General features: G+C 40.1%; 1 protein-coding gene across 1 annotated transcript in view; it reads left to right on the top strand.

Annotated features, from left to right (window-relative positions):
* Window positions 1-24,208, top strand: part of LOC139136492 (teneurin-3-like) — a 73,984-nt gene that overhangs the window by 33,217 nt on the left and 16,559 nt on the right. Inside the window, exons 18-29 of the mRNA XM_070704217.1 lie at window positions 12,586-12,733; window positions 13,033-13,179; window positions 13,586-13,701; window positions 14,058-14,167; window positions 14,742-14,888; window positions 19,307-19,872; window positions 20,202-20,354; window positions 20,829-20,946; window positions 21,755-21,979; window positions 22,318-22,421; window positions 22,894-23,042; window positions 23,993-24,207. Of these exons, the coding sequence (XP_070560318.1) occupies window positions 12,586-12,733; window positions 13,033-13,179; window positions 13,586-13,701; window positions 14,058-14,167; window positions 14,742-14,888; window positions 19,307-19,872; window positions 20,202-20,354; window positions 20,829-20,946; window positions 21,755-21,979; window positions 22,318-22,421; window positions 22,894-23,042; window positions 23,993-24,207 (2,198 nt within the window). The remainder of the gene's footprint in view (window positions 1-12,585; window positions 12,734-13,032; window positions 13,180-13,585; window positions 13,702-14,057; window positions 14,168-14,741; window positions 14,889-19,306; window positions 19,873-20,201; window positions 20,355-20,828; window positions 20,947-21,754; window positions 21,980-22,317; window positions 22,422-22,893; window positions 23,043-23,992; window position 24,208) is intronic.

Here is a 24,208-nt window from a genome sequence, read left to right as displayed (position 1 = left end):
CGTTAGTCCCCTAGATGCGTCGTCTGCTGGGTTGGATTTTGTGTCGACGTACTTCCACTGTTTACTATCCGAACCTTCACGTATGATGTTGATCCGGTTGGCTACGAAGGTGTGGAATCGGGATGTTTCATTGGCGCAGTACTTGATCACCGATGTGCTGTCTGTCCAGAAGTATACCTTGTCATTCTTAATGTCGAGTTCTTCCTCCAACATTCTGTTCATTCTCACGGCCACTGTAGCTGCTGTCAGCTCCAGGCGTGGGATGGTAATTTTCTTCAGTGGTGCAACCCTTGCTTTTCCCATAAGGAAGGCGCAGTGAATTCTTCCATCTTCATTTATGAGTCTAATATACGATGCGACACTGTATCCATATTCACTGGCATCAGAAAAGTGATGTATTTCACGTACCTTGACTTCGCCAAAGTCTGCTGGTTTGTAGCACCTCTGAGTTGATACGTTTTCTAGTTTTGGAAGATCTGATAGCCATCTTAGCCATTTCTTCCGATCGTCTTCTTTGATCTTTGCATCCCAGCCAATACCTCTACGACACAAGTATTGAAGTAATATTCTTGCAGGTAGGATGAACGGAGCTGCGAGTCCAATGGGATCGTATACTGAGCTGATAATTGATAGTATGCCTCTTCTCGTTGGAGGCCGGCTTTCAATGTTGATCTGGAATCCTATGGTGTCTGACTCGACCGACCATGAAGTACCTAGGGCACGCTCTACTGGTAGGCAGTCGTATTCCAGCTTCAGGTCTTTGATTTCCTTAGCTCTTTCTTCTTTTGGTATAGTCTCCAATACTTCGCGGCTGTTGCTCACCCACTTTGTTAGACGGAAACCGCCCTTCTTGCAAGCTGCAGTCAGATCTTGTGTCAACTTGACTGCCTTCTTCGCATTTTCTACCGACTTGAGGCAATCATCTACGTAGAAGTCTCTCTTTATTGTTTTGACAACTTCCTTGTTGAATAGGTGGCTGTTGTCGTCGGCCATCTTGTGTAGTGCTGTGTTCGCGCAGCTCGGGGATGATACTGCACCGAACAGGTGAACCATCATTTTATAGACTCTTGGAGGGCTTTCTATGTTTCCATCTGGCCACCAATAGAAGCGTAGACAGTCACTGTCCTCTTCTCTAACCTTTACCTGGTGGAACATAGCCTCTATGTCTGCCATTAAAGCGATTGGTTCCTGTCGAAATCGTAATAACACTCCTAGTAGATTATCGTCAGATCCGGCCCTTGTAGTAATAGGTTGTTCAACGACACTCCTTGGAACTTTGCTGAACAGTCAAAGACAACGCGGATCTTCTCTGGTTTCTTCGGATGATACACTCCATGGTGGGGTATATACCATACCTTTCCGTCGTCTCGATCTAACTCATTGTTAGAGACTTGTTTTGCGTATCCCTTCTCAATTATGTCTGCCATGAACTTCTGGTAGTCGGCATGGAACTTTGGGTTGTTTCTCAACTTTCTTTCAAGGCCTTTAAATCGTTGTAAGGCATAGTGCTCATTGTCCGGTAGTCGAACTCTTTCATTTTTGAATGGAAGTCCCATTTTGTAGTGTTCATCTACTAGCTCAATGGTTTCCTTTACTTTCTGCATGAACTTCTTGTCTTCTTGGGAGTGCTCCCTTTGTCATCTATCATGCGCTCAGGAAAATCAAGGTCAATGGAATGTCGCACTAACCTGTCTAGTTTATCCAATTCTTCCATATCCTCTACGGCCACCACTTCTGTTCTGTAGCTGGGAGGATGTTGCCCTTGTTCGTTCAATCTGACTACGTGCCAGGGGATCCATCCTACGCGTGTTCTGCATGCGTGAGGGGTTGAGTCCGGACCACATATTGTTTCCAGAGGGGTAAATACTGCTGTTTCTCCGGTACCTATCATAAGTCCTATTTCGGCATCTATTCTTGGAAGCCTTATATCCTTCAAATGCGACCATCTCATGAGATCCTCTTGGCGGGGAATGTAGTCTAAAGAGACGCCTATCTCTGGTTTAGTGTATACTGTTTTCAGCTCTACCTGTGGCTCTGAACAGTCTAGGTTGTAAACTTCTATGCCCGTGACTTTGTCGCAGGTGTGGCTGCCTAAGCGTTCACTGTATTTACCGTCAGCTTTGTCTTTCTGCCTGTGGCTCCAAGTTTTCTCTGTAACGCTTCTGTGCAGAATGATATGACACTACCTGTTCCAGAAAGGCATAAGTCTGTACCATTCTATTTGAGCCTTTCAACTTCACCTTGACAGGGATAATAGTCAGCAGGACCTTGCAGTTATCATCATCACCACCGGTGTCATCGTCTTGACCACCGGTCCCCATAAAGGACTGTACTTGGTCCACCTCTGCCGTGGTGCAGTGTACTGCGACACTCTCCGTCTGTACTGGTCTCTTTGAATCCTCATCTTTATCAGTTGTCGGTCGACGATCCTGATGTAGTACTGTTGGGTGTTTTCCTTGGCATTTGGAGCATTTAGCTTTCTGCTTGCATTGCCTACTCCGGTGACCAGGTTTCAGACAGCCAAAACATACACCTTGGTTTCTCAGAAAGTTAACAGTATCTTCTTGACTGGCTGCAATCAATTGTTCGCAACTGTCGAAAGAATGATTGTTATCTTGGCAGTGCAGGCATGGTTCTGTTGAGCTTTGTCTGGTTTGGAGGTTGAAGTGTTGCTCTTCTTGCTCCCTTGGTTCGTCTTCTTGTCTGCGCTTGTAACGCTAGTGGCGAAAGATTGTTCCACTTTGTCTGTACCTTCTTCTTTTTCACTGGATTGTCGAGACTAGCCATTCCTTGTCTACTGTAGTCCGGGCATGACAGTCTGCTCGCTTCGGACTTCACCAGATCGACGAGGTCTTCAAATCTTACTCTTTTCTTGGCTTTGCGTATCTTCGCTGTGCGTTTACTCAAGAATCTTGAATAAAGTAAGGAAGCTTCTTGACGATCCGTTTCATATTTTCTGAATGTTCTAGTATTTCTAGGCCATCAACGCATCGGGTTGCTGTCTCACATCGATTCAAGAAGATGGCGACTTGTCTAACGAGGCAACGTTGTCTGGCTTGATTGGAGGCCAGTCCAAAACCTTCCTCAGGTAGGCGTTGGCTATCTTGTGTGGATCACCATAGCGCTCTTCCAGCTCCTCCATGGCACCTTGATATGCTTCACTTGCGTCTATACCTGCATACCCTTGAACTATTTCATGGGCTGTGCCTTCCGTGAACTGTCTCAGCAGAGTGAGTTTATCTTTATCATCTTCGGCAGTCGGTACTAGTTTGGTCTCAAACTCATCTATGAATGATCTGTACTCCATGATGTTACCGTCAAACTTCTTTATCACTGTGGACATTTTCTTTATTGCTCTGATCATGGCCCACTGTGCAGAGTCACGCATCGTCTTACTCATGTTACTGCCATTGCTTCTAATGGAAATTCTGGAAGCTGCTACACTGACTTCTTCTTCTAAATCATCCGCCTCACTGTCATTCTCCCTTTCTATTGTAGGAGTTTCCTTCTTATACACTCGTACTGGTGTTGTGGTCTGTTCTGGACACAATGGATTTGTCCTCCAGTGGTTCAGTCTTAATATTGATGGCGATATCGTCCTCGAATTCGTCACCAAGAAACTTATTCAGAGATCTAGCTCTAGCATCGGCTACGGCAATCTTTGTGTCAAGTTCATGTTGCTCCTCCTTGAGTTGAAGTTCATGTCTTGCCATGGCCCGCTCCATTTCTTGCCTCTCCCGGTGTTCTTGGAGTTGAAGCTTATACTTAGCATGCTCAATCTCTTGCTTCTTCTTGAGCTTAGCTGACCTTGCCAACAGTTCAGCCTTTTCCCTTTCATCTGCTAGTTTGGTGGCTGAGAGTGCACTGTGGCTCGTATGATGGCTGACCCCACTCTGGCTGCCAACTACAGACGGCTTCGGTGTGCCGACTTGAGAGACACTATCTTCTGGTCCTACATCCTCTTGTGGATGAATTGGTGTGGGGTTCAGAATTGGTGTTGGGTTCGCTTCCTGTTTGCTCACCCATGCAGTGGTGTCTTTAAAGAAGGTCCCAAAAACGTCTTCGACATCGGCCAGCCAACGAAGGCGTTCGTCTGGCACCTGATCCTTTGGGAGTAAACTTTCGTATTCATAGCCCGCATCTGCAAAGCCTTGATGCAGCTCCTTCCACACTTCAAACTTCAGTTTGATTGTGAATAGATCTGCCTTATCAGCGATGAGCTCCCGTATCTTCGTGGACCTTTGGGTTAGTGAACCCGCTCTTTTCTCTAAGAAGCTAGCTTTAGTAGCTAACTCATATTTAAGTCCTTTTTCGGACAGTGTTCTGTCTCGGCCGCTACGCCTGGGTTCTTGCAATTCCTTTTCTGGTGACGAAGTTCTTGATTTCTTTTCTTCGTCTTCCATGGTTTGACTTAGGTGAATATCACAAGTCCGATGCAAAATCGTTAATGAGAAATGTAGCGCGCAAACAAATTCCTTAAGACTCAAATTATTTGTCTGCAACTACTATGCAATAGTCGTCTACAACTGATTTTCCGTAATGCGTTCCCTCTTAAATAAGACGAAGCAAATATCCGATCTAAGTTTCACGTGGTTTATTCGAATATAGGCATGTCTCCCAGACTGAGAACAACAATTCTCTGAGTAGAATGTTGTACTACAAACGTTGAGAACGTTTGGGAACGTTGGGAATGATTAACTGAAAACAAATCAAAACAAAAGGATACAGGAAGTGAGAACTAAGCTACGTTCACACTATGACACAGGAAGTAAATACTCTCTTTGACCAGGAAGTAAATACACTCTATGACACAGGAAATTAGAAACAGGAAGTAACTAACAGGAAGTAATACTCCCTCTAAGATGACTCAGGGGTCAAAGGTCATAATAGGTGGGGTGGTCACGTGACCCACCTCAGTAAACGCCCTCTAACGGTGACTGAACGTTTACTTTCGTTGACAAAATCTCATTTGCATAAAAGCAGCCCTGACTTAATGAACAATACGCTGCTTTGAAACAATCACTAACTCAAAGATGCATAAGAATACAATCACTAAACTACTTTACGTAAAAGGTCTCAAAGTTGTACTATAAACGTAATCAGAGTCCAACTTGAATGTGTCCATTATAGCATTCATTGTTCGCATACTTCAATAAGGTCCTTGGCCTTTTGTTAGGCACACGTGCTCTTAGAGTCTCACAATGGAATAAGGCTATTCAATGTTCCTTCAAGAATGTCTGCTTTAAAGTCACAAAGGAATCAACTGAATTGCTTACCGATTTTGTGTAGGGTTGTATAAGACTATCGCATCAACAGGTTCAAAGCTGTTTCATCAAAAAGGTCTTTACAAGCAATCTTGGCGAGAACTATAGCCGGTCACTTTCAGAGACATGTCCACTCTCTGAAGGTCTAACTTAAAGTGTCTAAAAGCACGCTTGGAATGGCTGCATGTGCGCAGTGCGTAATACAAAAGATAAACATTGAAGTACGGAAGTTGATGGTGACTCATGACTTTGAATTTGAACTATGGCCAATAAGGGGATGTTGATTTTGACCGACGCACTATATTTTATATCAATTTAGGGACTTTACCTTGGTTACAATAGTGTTTGGTATTGGTACTTTCTAGACTAGTAACTTGATATCAGTTTAAAATGTATTTCGACTGGTTTGTCCCAGCCAGTGTTGGTTAATTACCTATGTAAGGTTACGTTGATACGTCAGATTATGTAGCTATGTAGGGTCCCCATAAAGATCTACGCAGGAATTGACACAAAAATGTCCCTCTGCCTGTAAAAAATGCCTATTTAATGTCTCAAAAATCAACTTGAGCGCTAAATATTCATGAAGTTGATATGTATGTTTGTCATCTTTTGCGGTATTAAAATTCACCGATAACAACAATTCTTTTGAAAAGGATTATATTAAGCTTCTCGTATTCTATGATAAGAAAAGATATTATAAGTTACCAGCACTCAATTTTTTAGAACATGCACGTTTGATACCATAGTGTATGTATTCCTTCCTTCATTTCCAACGTGTGTGCACCAGTTGCAATTGGTACCATTGCACCCTCGTAGGCAGATAGTGCTCCACCACGTACAATGATGTCTGATGTCTGGTTGTGGTAATGGTGTAATGATCTTCAGCTGAACTATAGGTTTGAATTCTCGTGTGTCATACTTTTTCTTGTACACTAGATTGCAAGATTGCCCATTCTTCTTCCTCTTCTTCTTCTTCTTCTTTTCTTCACTTTATCAACATCTTTAAGACCCTGTAAATCTTCCAATGCTATGTAGTTGGGCTTGTGTTCAATGTATTGACGAGTTGTACCCAGCTAGATTGACAGCTTTAAGGTCTTTCAAATCATTCAGTGATGGGTTTTGTGCAAGATCTCCCTACTGGTAATATTTGTTTTTTCGTCATTTTAATCAAAATAAATGGCTTTCGCTACATGGATTTGAATATGATAATATTTAAATTACGAGAGTTTGTCCTACTTGTCGTTGAGTGGTGGATAAATGTTTACTGCCACCTTCACCCAGGCAACCATTATCAATGCGTCACTCTGACGCTTGTACGGCGCCTATCTGACAAAATGTGCTTATCTGACAATACTCTTTTTAGCAATACCGTGGGGAGTCACTTTGGCCAGCGCACTTCATGCGCGCGGTACCTGTCGCTTCGCGCTTCGTACGATGTTATGTACACGTAGTGTGCCAATTTAACGTTAATACGAAGTCTTCTATACGAAGGATTTTGTTTCTGTAAACATACTCTCAAATTGTTGACATGTAATTAATTCTTTTTTATTGTGGCTGTTCTTCCATCGGCCGGGCTGGCGCTAGCTTGCTGTACTGTAGTCGAGACCATGGAGATAACTCCGTATTGCAACATGTACAGTGTTGACTGTTGGTGCTTTTCTTCTCATCTACTTGCATGTTTATCGAGTATAATTTAATGGCAAAATGAGCGATCGAGGAATGTGATGAAAAACAAAAAGACAAGTACTCTGCTTGCCATTGTGGTGATTTTGATACTCCTGCCACCGTGAGAGAGGACGCGTACGACCTCGTATGACCTTGTGCCCTCTCTTCTACCTCTTAAGATAGCCTCTATGTGTTGATCGATGTATACACAGCGATTAATTGAGGTGCTCGGCGATTTTACGCAATCAATGAAATTTACTGTATTTTATGGCTATTTTGCGATGTTTGTGATTTTAGACTGCTGTAATTAAGATTTCGTTTGTGTGTTTTAACAGATGAAGTATTGTGTGAGGGATTACTTTCCACAAATGAGTAAGGCTACAAGCAGTAATTAGTTATTTTTGTCAGATAAGCACGTTTTGTCAGATAATCGCCGTACAGACGCTCATCAACATTCATGAATATACTACCTGTCGCAGCCAGCTGTGCTTTTATACTGAAAAATCAACTAATTGGTTGTACTCGTTCTCAGATCTTAACGTGGTACATTTGGAAACGATAAGCCGTGTTTTGTTATCAATAGAATACACATTTGGATATTGAATGATGCTAAGAGGAGTCAACTTAGTGCATTGTCAACTTTAAGGCCAACAACTTCGTGCTCATATTGCAAAAAAGGCTAGGGGCTGGCCAATATGAACATTGTAATTGAAATAGCACTTACCACATTTTATCTACTTTACTTTTACTTTACTTTATTGCCAATTCCAAATATAAGTATAAGTATACAAGGTATACAAAGTATACAATGACGAGGAAAGAGGCAAGTTGGAGCCAGGAATAATAGCTTAGAGCTAATCGAGCCTGGCCCCATTTTCATGAAATTTACATTGCAATATTTGTTTTAAAGGGCTAATTATGTCAATTGTTAATCAAAATTCTATATTTTAAATGAAAAAAAATAGATAAATATTCACACATCTTGGTATTCACTTAAGAGATGCTGTCTTAATGAGTTTATAAATAAATCTCTTGTTGCACTTTGTTTGACAATATTGGGTAGGTTGTTCCAGACTTTGGCACCATATATGAAATTGCAAACTGTCCTGCAGTTGTACGTACTTTCGGTAAAGGCAAGTTTTGACCTAGTTTAAATCGAGTGTCATATATCAATGATCAGCTAATCTAAAGTAATCACTCAAATTATGTGGTATATTTTTATGATGCAAATCAAACATGAATTTTCCCAGAAGTAATTTATGAAGTTTATAGACATCCAGTATACCTAGTCTAAAGAATAAAGGTGCAGTAGATTCTCGAAATCTTGAAAACGTAATTATTCGTACCAGCATTTTTGGGTGATAAAAATCTGATGTAAATATGATGGATATGTACTTCCCCATACCTCAAGACCATACATAATATTTGGTTCAATAAAAGCTTTGTAGAGCAGTACTAGAATTTGCTGTGGTACATAGTTTCTCAGCCTAAATATGATTCCTTCTTTTTTTCTTATACTATTATGTATATCATTAATATGAAATTTCCATGTCAAATGTTTATCAAAAACAACCCCAACAAAAGATGCTTGTAGAACTTCTTCTATGATAACATTCTTTACAGATAAATTGCCTTGTAGTGTTACAGAGTTACGATTGCTGTGGAAAAGTACATACTTTGTTTTACTTATATTAACTGTCAGCTTATTGGCATCGCACCATTGAACAACGTCTTGTAAATGTACATCCACAAAAGAAAGATTTACAGAGCGTGTTTCACGTGAAAAAGTGTGGAAAAGGTTGGAATCGTCGGCAAAAAGCCTAAAGTCAAAAAATTTTGAAGAATTAGGAAGATCATTGATGTACATCAAAAATAGTGTAGGGCCAAGTACAGAGCCCTGGGGTACTCCACATGTAATTGGTAAATGTTGAGACATACATCCGTCAACAAAAACATTCCGTGACCTGATATTTAAGTAGTCTGTTAACCAAAGTAGTGGAATTCCCCTAACACCATAATAGAAGCGTTTCTCCTTGCATCTTTGGCACAGAAACAGATCACCTTGCGAGAAACTCACATTTCGCGTTCTACTGCAATCATGACACTTCGGCATTGTGATGATGTCTTAGTGTCGTACATTAGCATTAAAACAATAGCTCGGCAAACAAAGAGTTGTGTGACTTTTGACAGCCGTCACCTTTGACGTGAAAATGTCCGTTTTTTCCACGTTAAGACCGTTGTAGTAAATATAGAGTGTCACAAATCTTACCCAGGTAGTTTACAGACATCTGGGTAAATTGTCATTACCGGCATACTCATCTGCGTGGGTTTTCAGCTGCGTAACGTGCAGGTTTGTGGACACGATGTTACGGTCCGAAGCGCGCCCTCTTTCTCAATTTTATCTACGGTTACAAATGTGTATCAGTTTTTGCTAATGTCATTAGTGGTGTTATTTACGGAGACCGAGTCAATGTCTCCTGTTATGAAAGGAAAGCAACTCATGCCAGGAAATCCCAAGAGAGTTTGACCGGTTGACCTCGCTGTTAATTTTATGCAGGAAATTACAATAACAATGCTTGGTCGAATGACGCAGTGCCTTGAGGGTGGGATCGCCAGTGGTATAGGGGGAGGAGTACCTTCCCGATGGTGATAAGTGGTGCAGATTACCGTCGCCTAGGTGACTGGCGTATACGCATGCCAAAAGACACCTATGGTTGATTTCCTGTTGACCAGTCGAATGGCAGAGTTGCAAATACCTGGACTGAACCATTTGTTTTTTTGTGGGTGTCGGTGGTACTTTGACAATAAAAGTAAAGATGCACAGATATTGAGTTTATTGTCTTGTTTATGAGCGGCCAGTATTTCCAACAGCATGAATTACGTGCATTTGCCTTGAAGAAATAAATAATTTTGAATAAAACATCTCGAATGTAACCACATTCCCTGAGCTTGACGTACACTTAAGTGCCCCAAAGAACCATGGAATCACCAGACTTTCGATCGAAGAGATGAGTTTTGCCAAACCGCGTATACAGAAAAAGTGGCAGATGACTTTATTTTAGAATCATAGACAGTATAGCGAGATGTAAAAAATGTGAAAGAGGCTCTCCACGTAACTATCCTAAATGTTTTTGTGTCGAGTTTGTGTTTGATTCGTTTCGAAAATGTGTTCCTACACTCTTATCCGATTGTGTGTGTTAATAAAAATGTTTGTTTCGCTTTGGATATTTGTAGAGAAGTTTGGATTAGTGTGTACGGTAATGTTTTGTTTGTGTGGGGAAAGCTTATGGCGAGACGCAGCCGGACCTATGTTGTTACAAAAGTTGATAAAGTCGCCCTTTGACGCTCGCGTTTCGAAACCCGAGTGTGGTTTCTCATCAGTCGCAGTGTTGATTCATTCCTTAGTTTGTGTATGTGAAAATTTATTTTAATGCATTTTAGTGGTCTTGGTTTTCGATTAGCGAGGCAAGTATATTAATTTTTGGTCACGTTGTGAGTCCGTTTGGTGGTTCGGTTTGTTTGTTCTATGTTTCTTTACTTCGGTAAATTTTGCTTTGACTGGTGTGTCTTTTAGATTTTTGCGGAGGTTTGTGAATTTTTAGGCAATAAGTACCACTGCGGGGTACGGATTTTATGTTTATTGGATCAAGATACTTACAAGTATCCTGGTTGATGTGCTTGTTCTCGTACATTTTGATTAATAGTTCGTTTACTTTGTTTACTGTTTGTTCTGGCTTGTTGTGTATAATACTGAGTGTTGCGTAATTGCCTTTCGCATTCGAGTACGTAATCGTTTGTGTTGACAATGACGAAAACCCGACCCTTGTCGAAGGTTTTTTTTCCGAAATTTGTCTATTGTTTGCAAGCTGGTTTATCACGATTCTTTTAGCGCGCGACATGTTTTGTTACCTTGTTTGAAACGGTATCTCTAGAAGTGCGAGTTTAGCAGCTTCAGATAGCTTTCAAGGTTTCGTTTTTTGTTGTTCGTGGAGCCCAATTAGACATTTCTTTGAATTGGTGTTGTTGCGATTGTTTGTGTCTCACGACGTAGCGTAGTCATATTTTACGACTTTATTTGTTGAAATCCTGAGGTGGTTTTATTCTGTTTGGTTTTGTTGGTGTCCGAATTAATTTAAAGGCTTTTGCCTAGTACTATTTTACGGAGTTTCATAGTTTGAGCGATGATAGGTTGTTGTTGAATTACATGTTGCTGTCGGCTTTTCTTTGGAAATAGCTGATTTATTTCCATTGCCATTTTTTCTGTTACGTTACGGTGATTGTTTATTTTGTATTTAATGTTGTCTTACAGCTGTTTGTTATGTGTACGATTTTTGTTTGTGTTCTATGTAATTTTGTTTTTTTTTTATTGTTCTCTTTTTGGAGTATTTGGTGGCCCTGAAAAGGGCCGCATGGTATGGGTTTTGTTAGCGCTTGGCGCGTTTTTTTTGGCGATAAGCCTAGCTTTTTTATGCTTCTTTTCGCCGATTCGATGTGCTTGGTGAGTAGGTGTTTGCCGCCTTCTTGTCACTGTGTGTGCGTACATGGACGGTCTGCATAGCCCTTGAATGTGGTCTCGATTTTACAATCAAACTTACAATTTAGGAGTATATATCAAAACTGATAAATGATTTATGTTTTCACATGGGTTCACAAAACTTTACCGCTCGGACTATGATTTTACAACTTTCTATAAAAAGTATAAGGCGCGGGGTATTATATATTGACTGATTACTGTAGCTATGATAGGCTACATTCAGGACGGGCAGTAATTAGTAGGCAAAACAGGTGGTTTTCACCGTGGGCAGAACTCGGTGCAATGATACTGAACATTAATAGTAAGCCTGTCACCTTGAAGGTAATGCTGTAGGTGAAACAAGGACTTCAAACGCACGATGGTACAAACAACACCACAAGTGAAACGTACACATAGAAATACACGCGTTCCTACGTTGTGTCCACCCGGGCCACGCGATTAAAATATGACTGATAATGCTGGATAGTGTTAATTAGGTCGGTAAACAGTCAATTAATAGTTTAATTGACTACCTGGGTGATTGGCAGGTTGTGTCTAACGACGCATATGCAAAGCAGGCCAAAAGACAAAAGCCCCAAAAGATATTGACAGCTGGCCAGGGGTCACCATGAATACGTAATGACGCTTCACTACGCAGAAACTGCGTAGTCAAGCCCTTCTTAACCGGTAAAACCCTCTTGGCATTTTCCCTCATGTCCACTCATTAACTGTTTGCGAATTCCCCTCATGTCCTCACACGATGACTCAGAACTACATAAATGTTTTTAGCTGATTGAGCCAATCTTTTAATAGTGAAAAGTGTTTTAGCGTGATAGGATTACGTGTTACCCTTTAATAGAGTATGCAGTACTGACGTCAGGTATGTAGACTACATAGCCCATAGCCTGAAATAGTTACGGAGACTGTGTATTATTGTAGATGTAGCTTATCTGCAGAGCTTACGGCAGGTTAAAATCGTTCACAACCAATTTAAAATCCATTACTTTTCCAGAAAATATCTCTTTTAGAGCACATATAAATGACAGCTTGCCTATATAATACAGCTTCGGATAGCTGTTATGAAGGCAAAAGTTTAAACACGTATTCCAGAACTTATACTCGAAGTTTGTCAACTATCTGCAGGTTTGAAATGGCTGTGAATGGCGGCAGTGTACTGACGGCAATCTTCAGTAAGACGAATTACATCAGTGCGCAGCGTAGTTTCCAGCCAATCATAAACCAGTATCATGTTTTTAAAACTAAAGTGATTCTTCTTGGAATAGATAATAAGGTAAATAGCGAACTGTTTACTTTCATGTCAATATATCCCATCTCGACACTGTTGCACTCTGGTAAATTACTTTTGCTATATTAACACTGTTAAAAAGCGAACCTTTAACATTCTAATTAAATGCAGTTGTTCCCTATATGTTGACTTTCATTACAACCATTGCATTGTCAGACCAACAAAGGGAGTTCTTAACTTGGAACAATTATATGGAATAAGTTAGCAGGAGAACCCATGTGTGTACCTGTCAATATCAAATAATTATTCCCGGTTACTAATGACACTAATACGCATGTTTCAAGGTAACCATGATTGATTTGGAAGCTAATGAAGTTCAAGTTGCCGAGGGAAGTGAAAGCAATGATGCTGCCGGGAAAAGGAAAGGGGTGGTCATGTTTCACCCTGGAACCGAAGCGACAATTATGTCTTATAATGGTACAGAAAACCAGGTATTAATAAAGTATTGTTTTTATATCACATAATTGCACAACCATGTAATTCGTCGATATCCTTTGACAATTTGATATAGCAGCAAACTCAAGATAGATAAATTCCTTTTGAAACTTAGTTGATATAACATGACTGTATTGTCTACTCGACAGGAAATCAGAAATATTAAACAGGTGAAGACACCTAATGTTCATAATAACACACGGATCATGTTGGTTTATATGAAGGTTGTGCAGACTTACACAAACAGCATAAATATACAGTTGTGTGTAGGAGCGGAACAGCTTATGAAAAATGACCAAGTCCTGAATGGTTGTGTCTCATCCTGCCACAAGACTGTGTCTTTATCGACAATAACTTTTTATGCATTCAAATAATTAATTTATGAATGAACATTAATTTCAGACTGTGAATCAACCGAGTGTACGTATAACAGAGTACACAGTAGGTGAAAATGGTGAAGAGGCCATGCCAGCTGAATTACCACCTTTTACTGGATATACATACGCAATGGAATTAAGGTATTTATGATGACTAGCTGAACATTATACGCAAAAAAAAGTCAATGAAAAAAATAGTTCCCCTTTGCTAATCGTAATTCTTCCGCTTTCGCGCCATTTTAGCTTGGGTATTCATGTGTATATATGGAATTCAAGTTGATCAACAATTGCACTTAAACATGTATATTTCTGTTGTTTCATGCCATGCATTCGACTTTTACTTGTGTTACATACAGTGATATGAGAGTCATTAAAGTGCTATTACGTTGACAATGTAAATCGTATCAGACAAGTAACCTTTATGACATTAATCATTAGGTTGTTGACATGTTCTTTGACGACATTGATTTTGTTCTTTTATATATCTCTGTCTTTAGTGTCGACGAGGCTAGTGTTAATGGAAGTACAGACGTTTTCTTCAATCAGAATCTATTCTATTACGTCGAGAATTATCTTGGCTTCCCTGTGGGTTCAGCGGTGCCAACAGGTCATTGTCCAATAATTCATCTACCTTCAAAGTATTTCTTTTTTTCAATTTTTTAAGAGAAAACTGCCTTATTTATATCACCTTTATACATGCTTAAAACTAATTTTCTTTTCAACTTAGTCAATATATGTACATGCACATGCATGAAGTTACCATTATACACAGGAATTTCTGTCCACTCTCTTACGTATTCATTTTTTCGCTAATCATCTACCCTCGGATATCCTTTTGTGCATACCACTAGAATGGTATATTTCTTTCGATATCATATTTAGGTACACATTTGCCATGTGAATACACCTGTTTGTATGAGAGTCAGGGACTGGAGTGTTTTCGTCTTGCGATATGTATTTTGTATGTTGCAATGAGAAGGTCTATTAGGTTCTATAATTTTGTTGAATGTTATGAAGGGGTTGATAAAAAATACTTAGAAGATTTGAATCATCGCTTGGGTTTTATATTAAAAGAGATATATAGAAACAGGCAGTGACATATACATACATTATACTTTATAGAAATCATAATATTACGCTTAAAACTCAACAATAATGGCAGATTTGGGTCTCTTTGATAGGTTTCTATAATCGGTCACGTGGTGAGTGGATAGCTTCAGAAAATGGGCTTGTTATTCGACTTCTGAATTCCAGTGACTTCCAAGGTGTCTCTGTCGATGTCACAGGGGATAGCGTCCCGGCAACAGATGAAGAACTGGCTGCACTTGGTAAATAGGATCTTCAACTTCGTTAGTAGTCGTCTGTTGGGACTTGTTGATTGGGCGGGGGATGTCAGTTTACCCTTGTTTTTCAGACACGTAAGGGTTGATTTCTTTCAAACACGGCACAAGGAAAATTCACTGTGGCATGTATATTCACGTTGTTTTATATTTAATGTGCCCAAATATGGCCGCCAGGCGGCCTTTTGTTCTGTATGATTGCCCATTCATGTAGATATATCAGACATTCAAATGGCAATTTCTTTAAAAGGTTGCTCAAGCTTGATACGTATATTTTCATGTTGAGTTATTTTTATATCAAATGTACCAACAAGACGGCCATTTAGTTATGTCTGTTATGTTGACGCAGAGTTCTTAGACGGCTTGAGCTAATTTCTTTCAAACTTGGCTCAAGTATAATTCCCTGTGGGGTACATATTCACAATGATTTGATTTTGATATGATCAAATATGGCCGCAAGGGAGCCATTTTGTTACATTTTTCTGTCTGTTCATGCATATATGTTAGCTATTCAAGAGAGAACTATCAAACTTTGTACAGAAATAAATTCAAGGTTACACAAGAGCAAGACTCTACATGCAAACGCTTTTTTGGCAGGTATCGCAAGCTGGTAGATAATTACAATATCTCTCTTCGACAAATGATCGCTGATGGCATCGGTGACATTGGGCCTTAGTTTATTGACCACTAACTACCTGACTTAAAATTGATATATGGCGGGTGCCATATGTGGGGCAGGATGCGGTTACTATTTTCGAAATACCTGATATCACTTCTTGGTCTTTTGGCCAGAAGTCCATATATCTTTCTTTCATGAATTTGACTTTGTTTTTGTACCGTCTATTTACTGTCTGTTCTGTGCTGTTTTGTGTCTATGTTTATAACCTTTGTCTTACGAATTCTGACCTAGTGTTATTGGATTATGGACTGGTATGATTGCGATTATTATACAATAGCACAGATGCACATGTGTATTTGTGTATCCACGGTCAAATTAGCTGCAGTACAGTAGCTCGAGGTTTTGCCTGGGTATTTGGGTCGGACGGCAAAATACCCAGGCAAAACCTCGAGCTACTGTACTGCAGCTACGGTCAAATATGCCCTCCTGGCGGCCATTTCATCTTTTGCTATCTGTTGGTGATAATTTTGAATCTACGCATGAATGTTAAATCCGAAGCAACCCGAGTAAATTTTCTACACCTGTTAGTGGAGATATCTCAGTCACTACTCGGGGGATTTCTTTCAAACATAAGGTAAAAACGCAGTGCCACGGCGTACATATCTGCTTGAGTTTGAGTATGATATGATCTAAGATGTATTTCTGGCTATCATCTCATTATTGGAGTCCGTTGGTCGTGCATTGAATTACCATACGAATCTGAATCTGAAGCGATAGAAATAAATTTTTCTGCACAACGTAAAATCGCATGACATGTACTAAGCAACTTGTTATTACACGGCCATTACCTTCGCTGCTCTCAACAATGGATAGGCATAATTAAGAATTGTTCATAAATGTTGTATATATTTTTGTGGAGGAAATATTGCATTTTATGGCAATTGAAAAAGCAAGTTTCGTGAAATCTTGGAGGCAGAACCAACAACTGATAGAATCTGAATATACTAATTACCATGGAGCAAATTTGAGGTAAGGGTGTAGGAATACGACTAGTTTTCAATCAGGTTCGAACCCACAACATACGGCATCAGTCGCCTAGCAGAGAGGCCGCAGAGAACCGCTCGGCTAAATCTCCACTCCCAAAAAAGAGTGGTTCAATAGCCGGCTAAGTTGTTACATTTTTCTGACTGAGACCGCTCCACATGTTGTAGAGTTCGTGAAGCACTCACGCACGCATGCTCACTATCATACATCGCACATACAAACTTTATCGAAGTGAAGAAACGAATTTCATCGCTTTAACTGGGCGAACGATAACCTCGGGGACAATTCTGTCCACCAGCAGAGTTACCAACCCAGGGTAGAAAATACGACTAGTTTTCAATCGGGTTCAAACCCACAACATACGGCATCAGTCGCCTAGCAGAGAGGCCACAGAGAGAACCGCTCGGCTAAATCTCCACTCCCAAAAAAGAGTGGTTCAATAGCCGGCTAAGTTGTTACATTTTTCTGACTGAGACCGCTCCACACATTGTAGAGTTCGTGAAGCACTCACGCACGCATGCTCACTATCATACATCGCACATACAAACTTTATCGAGGGATACGCGGCAAGAAAACCACAGGCAGATGTCAGTACATACCTGTAACAGGGTCTCATCAGTTCCTGTAACAGTCAATAAGAATGACATCTGTTACAGGATCGTAGAGTTGGTCAGATACGAGGGGTGTATGAACAGGTCTGTATCAGGCCTGATATTAAAGGAATGTATACAGTGATGTAATTCTGAGTGTATCCAGTGCTGTGCCCACATGACACTAGTGTGCCGGTGCTGAATTTACAGAGCCTGTTACAGGGTCTGAAAATTTGTCAGATTTCAGGGGTGTATATTTTCAGAAAAAGGGTCCAATTTTGATGACAGAAATGAACACATGCATAATTATGTGCACATTAAAACATTGACACTGTTACAGGTCTGTTTTCACATTGATGTGTACAGTCCTGTAAATATAGTGATGGGACAGGCAGAAAAGGGTGGGAAATTTGTCAGATTTCAGGGTGTATATTTTCAGAAAAGGGGTCCAATTTTGATGACAGAAATTAACACATGCATAATTATGTGGACATTAAAACATTGACACTGTTACAGGTCTGTTATTCACATTGATGTGTACAGTCCTGTAAACATAGTGATGGGACAGGCAGAAATTTCAGGCCCTATCATATCACAGTGTCTACAGCACTGTACATAGCCCTGTCATCACAGCACTGGCCACAGACCTGTACATCAGCCCCTGTCACAGCAATTGGACGTCTTTGCTGACAAAGACCTGTTCACAGGATTTTGTCAGGGTCTGCACAGGGCCTGTCATTTGCGTATCTCCTTAAGAATGCGAAATTGTCATATTAAATTCTTCACTGACAGAATATTGGAAAAATGCCCTCATAACGGTTTACAGACGATGTAAGTAATAATTGCAATTTGCAATCCCTCCAAATTCTGCGACACCGACTATTCACTTTCCATGTATTTTTATGCAGGTCCCTTCAGGCCATCCAAGTCCCATTCGCTTGCCTGCAAGAGCATATTACTTTTCAATAATATGTATTCTCAGAAACTGTTAATTTCACATGTTTCATGGCCCTTTTGCATGTCTATTGGGATAAATTAAGCATTAAGATATTTCTCTTATTGCTTATTGGTTCCGGAAGCGATTTTCTCTAAATTTCATGGTCATGAAGCTTTGATATTTTCTGTGTGACTGTTTATTCTTATATTTTACGTATATCTATGCAAGGCTCGTCAGTGTTTCCTGACATGAAGCACAGACAGTCTATCAACCAAAGATACATGTTAATATGGCACGTGTTTACATGACAGTGTTAGGTTATCACATAAATACCGTGAAGTACGCATCAGGATATGTATTAGCGCAGCATATTGCCTGACACAAAGCGGAGGGCGATGCACGTTTTATGATATTTTCGTTCTTACCGTTATTTGATTGACATCTTACGTTTGTGAATGAAGCATGAAATGATTGAATTGGGCATCAACTGATGATTTCAGTGCAATGCCATGAAAAAGTTTCTCCCGATTCTGACAGTATGTGCAACCGCAAGTACTGAGAGTGAAACAAATCCTAGCATTCGTTTGCTTTGTCCCTTGAACCTTACCATACATGCACGCGCAGGGGCGCTAACATGATAACTTTTCTCGGGGCTATGGGAGCGCTTAATGTATGGAGCTGGTGTTTAAAGGGAAACGGTCGTCGGGACTGCGCTTGTGCGATTTCTTGTTCGCAAACAACGTATTTTTGCACGATATCTAGATGTAACTCATCACTATGGCTGCAACATTTAAATTATGCGATGTAGATTATAACAGGTGTGTTTTAACTTGAGAGTGGGGATTTAGTCGAGCGGTTCTCTCTGTGGCCTCTCAGCTAGGCGACTGATGCCGTTTGTTGTGGGTTCGAACCCGATTGAAAACTAGCCGTATATTTCATTTATAATCACAATTTTCCCTTGGATACAGTGTTTACATTGGTCGTATAGATTCCATATGACCTTTTAGCGAAGTTCCGACGACTGTATCCCTGTAAAAATGCCTTTTAGCTAACGTAAAATTCCATAGAGCTAAATGACAGATGTTTGATGATATAAGGTTGTTCGCAAAATACAGGAACTTGATATGTCATAGACTAGAGGTATTGTCTGACATGCGTTGCATCAAGAATGGTAATTGTATGGTACAATGCCATTAGTGCTATTTTTATTCCATAGGATTCAATGATGATGAGCTGCAATTACTTGGCAACATGTACACAGTTGGTCAAAGTCTATGGAGGGTACCCATTCGACATTTTACACCCTGGGACTGCAATTGGCCTTACGCACCGCCAATGGACGCCTGTGTGCCTGCAGAATGTAATGAGCTCCTTGAGCCAATAAGTGACTGCAACAAAGGCTCGGTGACACCTACAAACCAAGCATCAACATCAGCTAATACAAACCAAGCATCAGCATCAGCTAAATCAAAGAGTAAAATTGCAGCAGCTGAATACAATGACATTGTTACTCCAAAGTACCCAAGAATCCCGTCAATACCACACGTTCCTGGTGTCCCACATGTTCCTGGTATACCCCCGACTCCGGGGCTCCCTCCTGCTCCTGGAATTCCACTTCCACGTTCCGAAGTCAAACCACACCAAGACTGGAATGTTCTTTATCCAAGCATTCCTGACGGCGTTGAAAATCTTGGAGACTATGGTCCCCTCACAGAGAAGCTAGATGAGAGTCACAGATATTGGCACCCGAATGGCAGTGTTGAACTGCATGACTTGAGTAAGGTAATTAATGGCATGTTAAATTTGATCATTACGATATGAGAGCACATGTCCTTAATCTTCGTTGTTAAATGGGCACACTGTAATTGACTCTACTCTTTGGGAAAATGCTCTTATACTTAACTTTCCTGTAATCCAAAAAGGCTGCATACGGGTGTGATGAAACTCGAAAAATTCTGAGATTATGGCTAAGATGGTGGTGATTGCGGTTGTGATGGCAGTGGTGGTGGTGGTGGTGATGATGATGATGATGATGATGATGATGATTGTTTTTGTTGTTGTCGTTGCCATGGTAATGATGGTGTTTATATGTTACCAATGAAATTTGACAGGATCCTGGCACAATACAATCTGAAATTGCTGGAACATCTGTAAAACTTGTATACAATCACAAAAGACAGGCTGGATATATGACAACATTTAATGTGCACCTAACTGGTGGCAACGTGCCAAAGAGTATGAAGAACGTTATTGCTGAAGTAACGGTGAGTTCACATTTTAAATCTTCTCATTTTGCAATACTTGATTTTTCATTGTCAACAGCCAGATGTGATTTGAAAAACTTTGTGATTTAAAAAACTTACAAATTTACCCTATCAGAAATGACATGTGCACATCCATTTAATTGTGGTTGGAGAAGAATTTTGATAAGAGTAACGTATAGAGGAATTCAAAAGCGGAGTCTCATTTTGAGACTCTCAAAGTGTCCTATATGACAGCGGAAACATCCAAATCTTCACTCAAGGAAAACTTAAAAGACATTCTGTTTCAGATGAGTAATTAATGATAAAATCCCACGAGGAACAACTTTAAGTGGTCCTCATTCTATCGCTGACTCCTAGGAAAATATGTTCATGACAGAGTATGAGGTTGAAAGCATGCTTCGGGGATATGCTACATATTTTCTGTGCAACAACCAACACGCAAACTAATAACTGTGGCATTGTCATCTCCTCTAGATTGCTGGCAAGACATACAGAGAGACATTGGCACCGAGAGAGCATTTGACAGTGTCCATACCTTGGGATGGAAAGGACGCCTATGGAAGATTTGTGTTCGGATCCATCAAAGCACTAGGTATGGACATTACGCACATCCATAAAATGACGAGTGACGAACGTATTTTGCAATTATAACCAAAACTTGACAATAAGTATGAGAAAGTCTTTACGGCTACTATAGTATGAAATAAAACGGGGGATTGGAAACCCCATCGTTTTCTGAAACAGTAAAGACACGAATGGGCTCCTCCCTTCACCTTTCGTACAAGAGAAACAAATTATCCAATATTTCCCGATTCTGTAAACTCAAAATGGCGGAAATCTTTGTGATAACACTATGGAGAACGATTTGTGTTTTCTTTTCACAAAATAAGACGGTTGCTGACCCAAATAGTATTGTATTTGTTCCCTGGGGCCCATTTTACCTTAAGGTCAACAGCAATGCAGAGTGCTTCTAGCTATGTAACCTCCTCAGACTGGAAGCTGAATCTAGTTTCTTAGTTCTCTATTTCCATAGGTTACAGATGTTTCCAAAGTATGTATGATAAAAATTTGGATCAACTTAAAATGTTGTCACGGATCATATAGATAGACCATATATATTCTAGAGGAATGAGAAGTAAAACTATTACCTTATTTTTGGCGGTTATGTAACATTAATGCCAATTTTATTTCTTCTGACCCACAGACGTCAATGAACGTCGAATTCAAATAAAATTCCGTTGTTTTTATTGTTTGTCATTGTAATTTTTGTGGTTTTCCGACTTAAACATTTCCAATATCTGACATCTTGTAACGTTGAATGTGAAGTGTTACTCATTTATGAAAGGTTCTGTGTTGCATCTTCCTAAAGTTATACGCTGGAGACTGTTCTATCATTGCAGTAAGAACTGGCTACCAATACGACCTGGTCTACTATCCCGTGCGCACTGAGTTCCAGCAAAGTTTCAATCGACTGAGTCAAGCAGACACCACCTCTACGTTTTCAAGAGGAGACCAAACAGCCACATATTGGGAAGAAAGTGAAATCGACGTTGTAAGAGACATGCTTAATCCTGGATTAGGCGGATGGTCACTGAATATACACCATAGTTATGACGTTAATGCTGGTAGGTATTCACATGAAAGATTGTTTTGACTTTATTGTCATATTGCTTCAGTCGTTGTGAGCACAGGTTCCTAATGATTTTGCCGTTGGTTTCCAGACATTATCATAACTTAATCGTATCAACATTTATTTATTCAATATTGTCAAGAGATTGTTGTAAGATTGTCACAAGGAAATTTTAAAAAATGATAACGTAACAAGCTGTCAAAAACTTCAGTTACGTGGGCTTCAATATCGTTAATGGCACAATGTATATGTTTCCCGTCATTTGAAGCAAAGTGAAAGATTAACCATGGGCATAGATAGACTTTCTCAAACACACATTTGTAATTGCTGTAGGGGTATTACACACTGGGGACGGCAATGTTATAGCTTACACAGACAAAAGGAAAGCTTTGAAAACTGTCGCTGGAAGTGATACCCGCGCTAATATTGATTGTAAGGTAAGTCGTTGTCGCATATTGATGATTTAATCTTGAGCGTATTGGGGCAATATCAGTAATAGCAATATTGTCGTAGATGGCGTGTGAATTTTCTGCTGGACCATACGTGTACTAAAAATTGTAGAGGTCCACTGTAAAATCAATCGAAGGAAATAATTCGATAGTAGACCAGATAGTCGTTATACACGTCAACTGAGAGTGGTTATTTCAATAATACTTGTTCAACTTCTATTTAAACTTGTGTTACGTCTAACAAAAGGATTATCTCAATTATTGGTACATGGTCACCGCGTATATAGTGGATGCAATGTTTCTCGTTCTTGCCTTAATACAGTATGTGACGTGGTTTGGTTTGATTTTATGAAAAAACAAGGTATTTCCCGAAGGTCGTGAAAACTCGGAATCATTAGATATGATGTAGCACACCTTCAACAGTGATTGAAGAACACATACTTATATTGCATGATTGTAGACGTGCGGCGAGGGCTTCAGTGAAGAAACTAAACTTCGACTTCCGGTGGCTGTTGCTGCATCTCCCGATGGCAGTGTCTTTCTTGGTGACTACAACTTTATCCGACGAATCTGGCCAAATGGAACAGTATCGACTGTAACACAACTTGCGTCAGTAATTTAATTGCATTTGTTATAAATATGTAGTCAAACTTTCTTTACATCTCATTCAGTTATTCTTTTGGTGAATATTTTGAATTAATATTGGTGCAAGTATGGTAGGCTGAAAATATGTGGACATGATGTTATTGTAGGAATGCGATTAAGGTAGTATGCGGCTCGAAAGTGAAAGAGTAGACTTACACGTTGACTCAAACTTTCCAGAATGAAACTTTCAACCATTCTCTTATCAAATCAACAAAAAAAATGGGGGGGGGGTCACCATACAAAGTTTGGAACTAGTGAACAAATTACCCAACATTTTGCGATATTTGAAATTCAGAATGGCTGCCATTCCTGCGTTAACTCTATAGAGGAAAAATTGAATTTTCGATTTTCGAAAAACTAAGCCATGCAGTGAAAGTTTTTCTTTTTCCAAAAGCTTTTTTAATTTAATTTATTTAGTCCATCATCCAATTGGTGCTAGCCCATTTACAGGATTAGGTACCCATAACCCACTACCCCAATGTAGCACTGGGGAGTAAAGTGCCTTGCTCAAGGGCACAACACCATGCTAGAGTCTCGAATTTACCGTCCTCAGACAGCTTTTACAGCTGGATCTACTGGGACTTGAACCGGGTCACAAACTCACCAACCTCTGACAGTGAGTGCGTTACCCTAACAACTGGTCCACGGTGCCTCCTTTAAAATGACCCCCCGCCAGTGGTAGATCAGAAAAGAATCGTAGAAATTTGAGAGTCCGACTATCTGTCACCGAGGTGCGTTCTACCTTAAAGTCAGCTAGTCAAGACGTGTGGTCAGTCACGTTTACCTTACTGTTATTCGAAAGTAACAATCGATTGGAGAAATGTAGATAGAACAGCACAAAACTTTCAAAGGTGTCCACGATCTTGAATACTATGACCCATACTAAAAATAACCTATGTTTCTCATGTTTTTAGTGACAGTAGACCTAAGCATCGTTACTACTTGGCCACCAACCCAAGGACAGGAAACATATACATGTCAGACAGTGCAAGACGCCAAGTGGTGCTCATCAATCCTGACACTGGGGAAGAAAAGGTGTTCGCTGGCACAGGTGAACGATGTCCACCGTGGGAAAATGGGTGTGGAGACAATGGCTTGGCTCTCAAGGCCAGTCTGAATACACCTAAAGG

The sequence above is a fragment of the Ptychodera flava genome, chromosome 7 (genome assembly GCF_041260155.1).
Source record: "Ptychodera flava strain L36383 chromosome 7, AS_Pfla_20210202, whole genome shotgun sequence".
NCBI classification, from domain to species: Eukaryota; Metazoa; Hemichordata; class Enteropneusta; family Ptychoderidae; genus Ptychodera; species Ptychodera flava.
The sequence above is the reverse complement of the archived record's forward strand: the minus strand, read 5'-3'. Positions and strand labels throughout refer to the sequence as shown.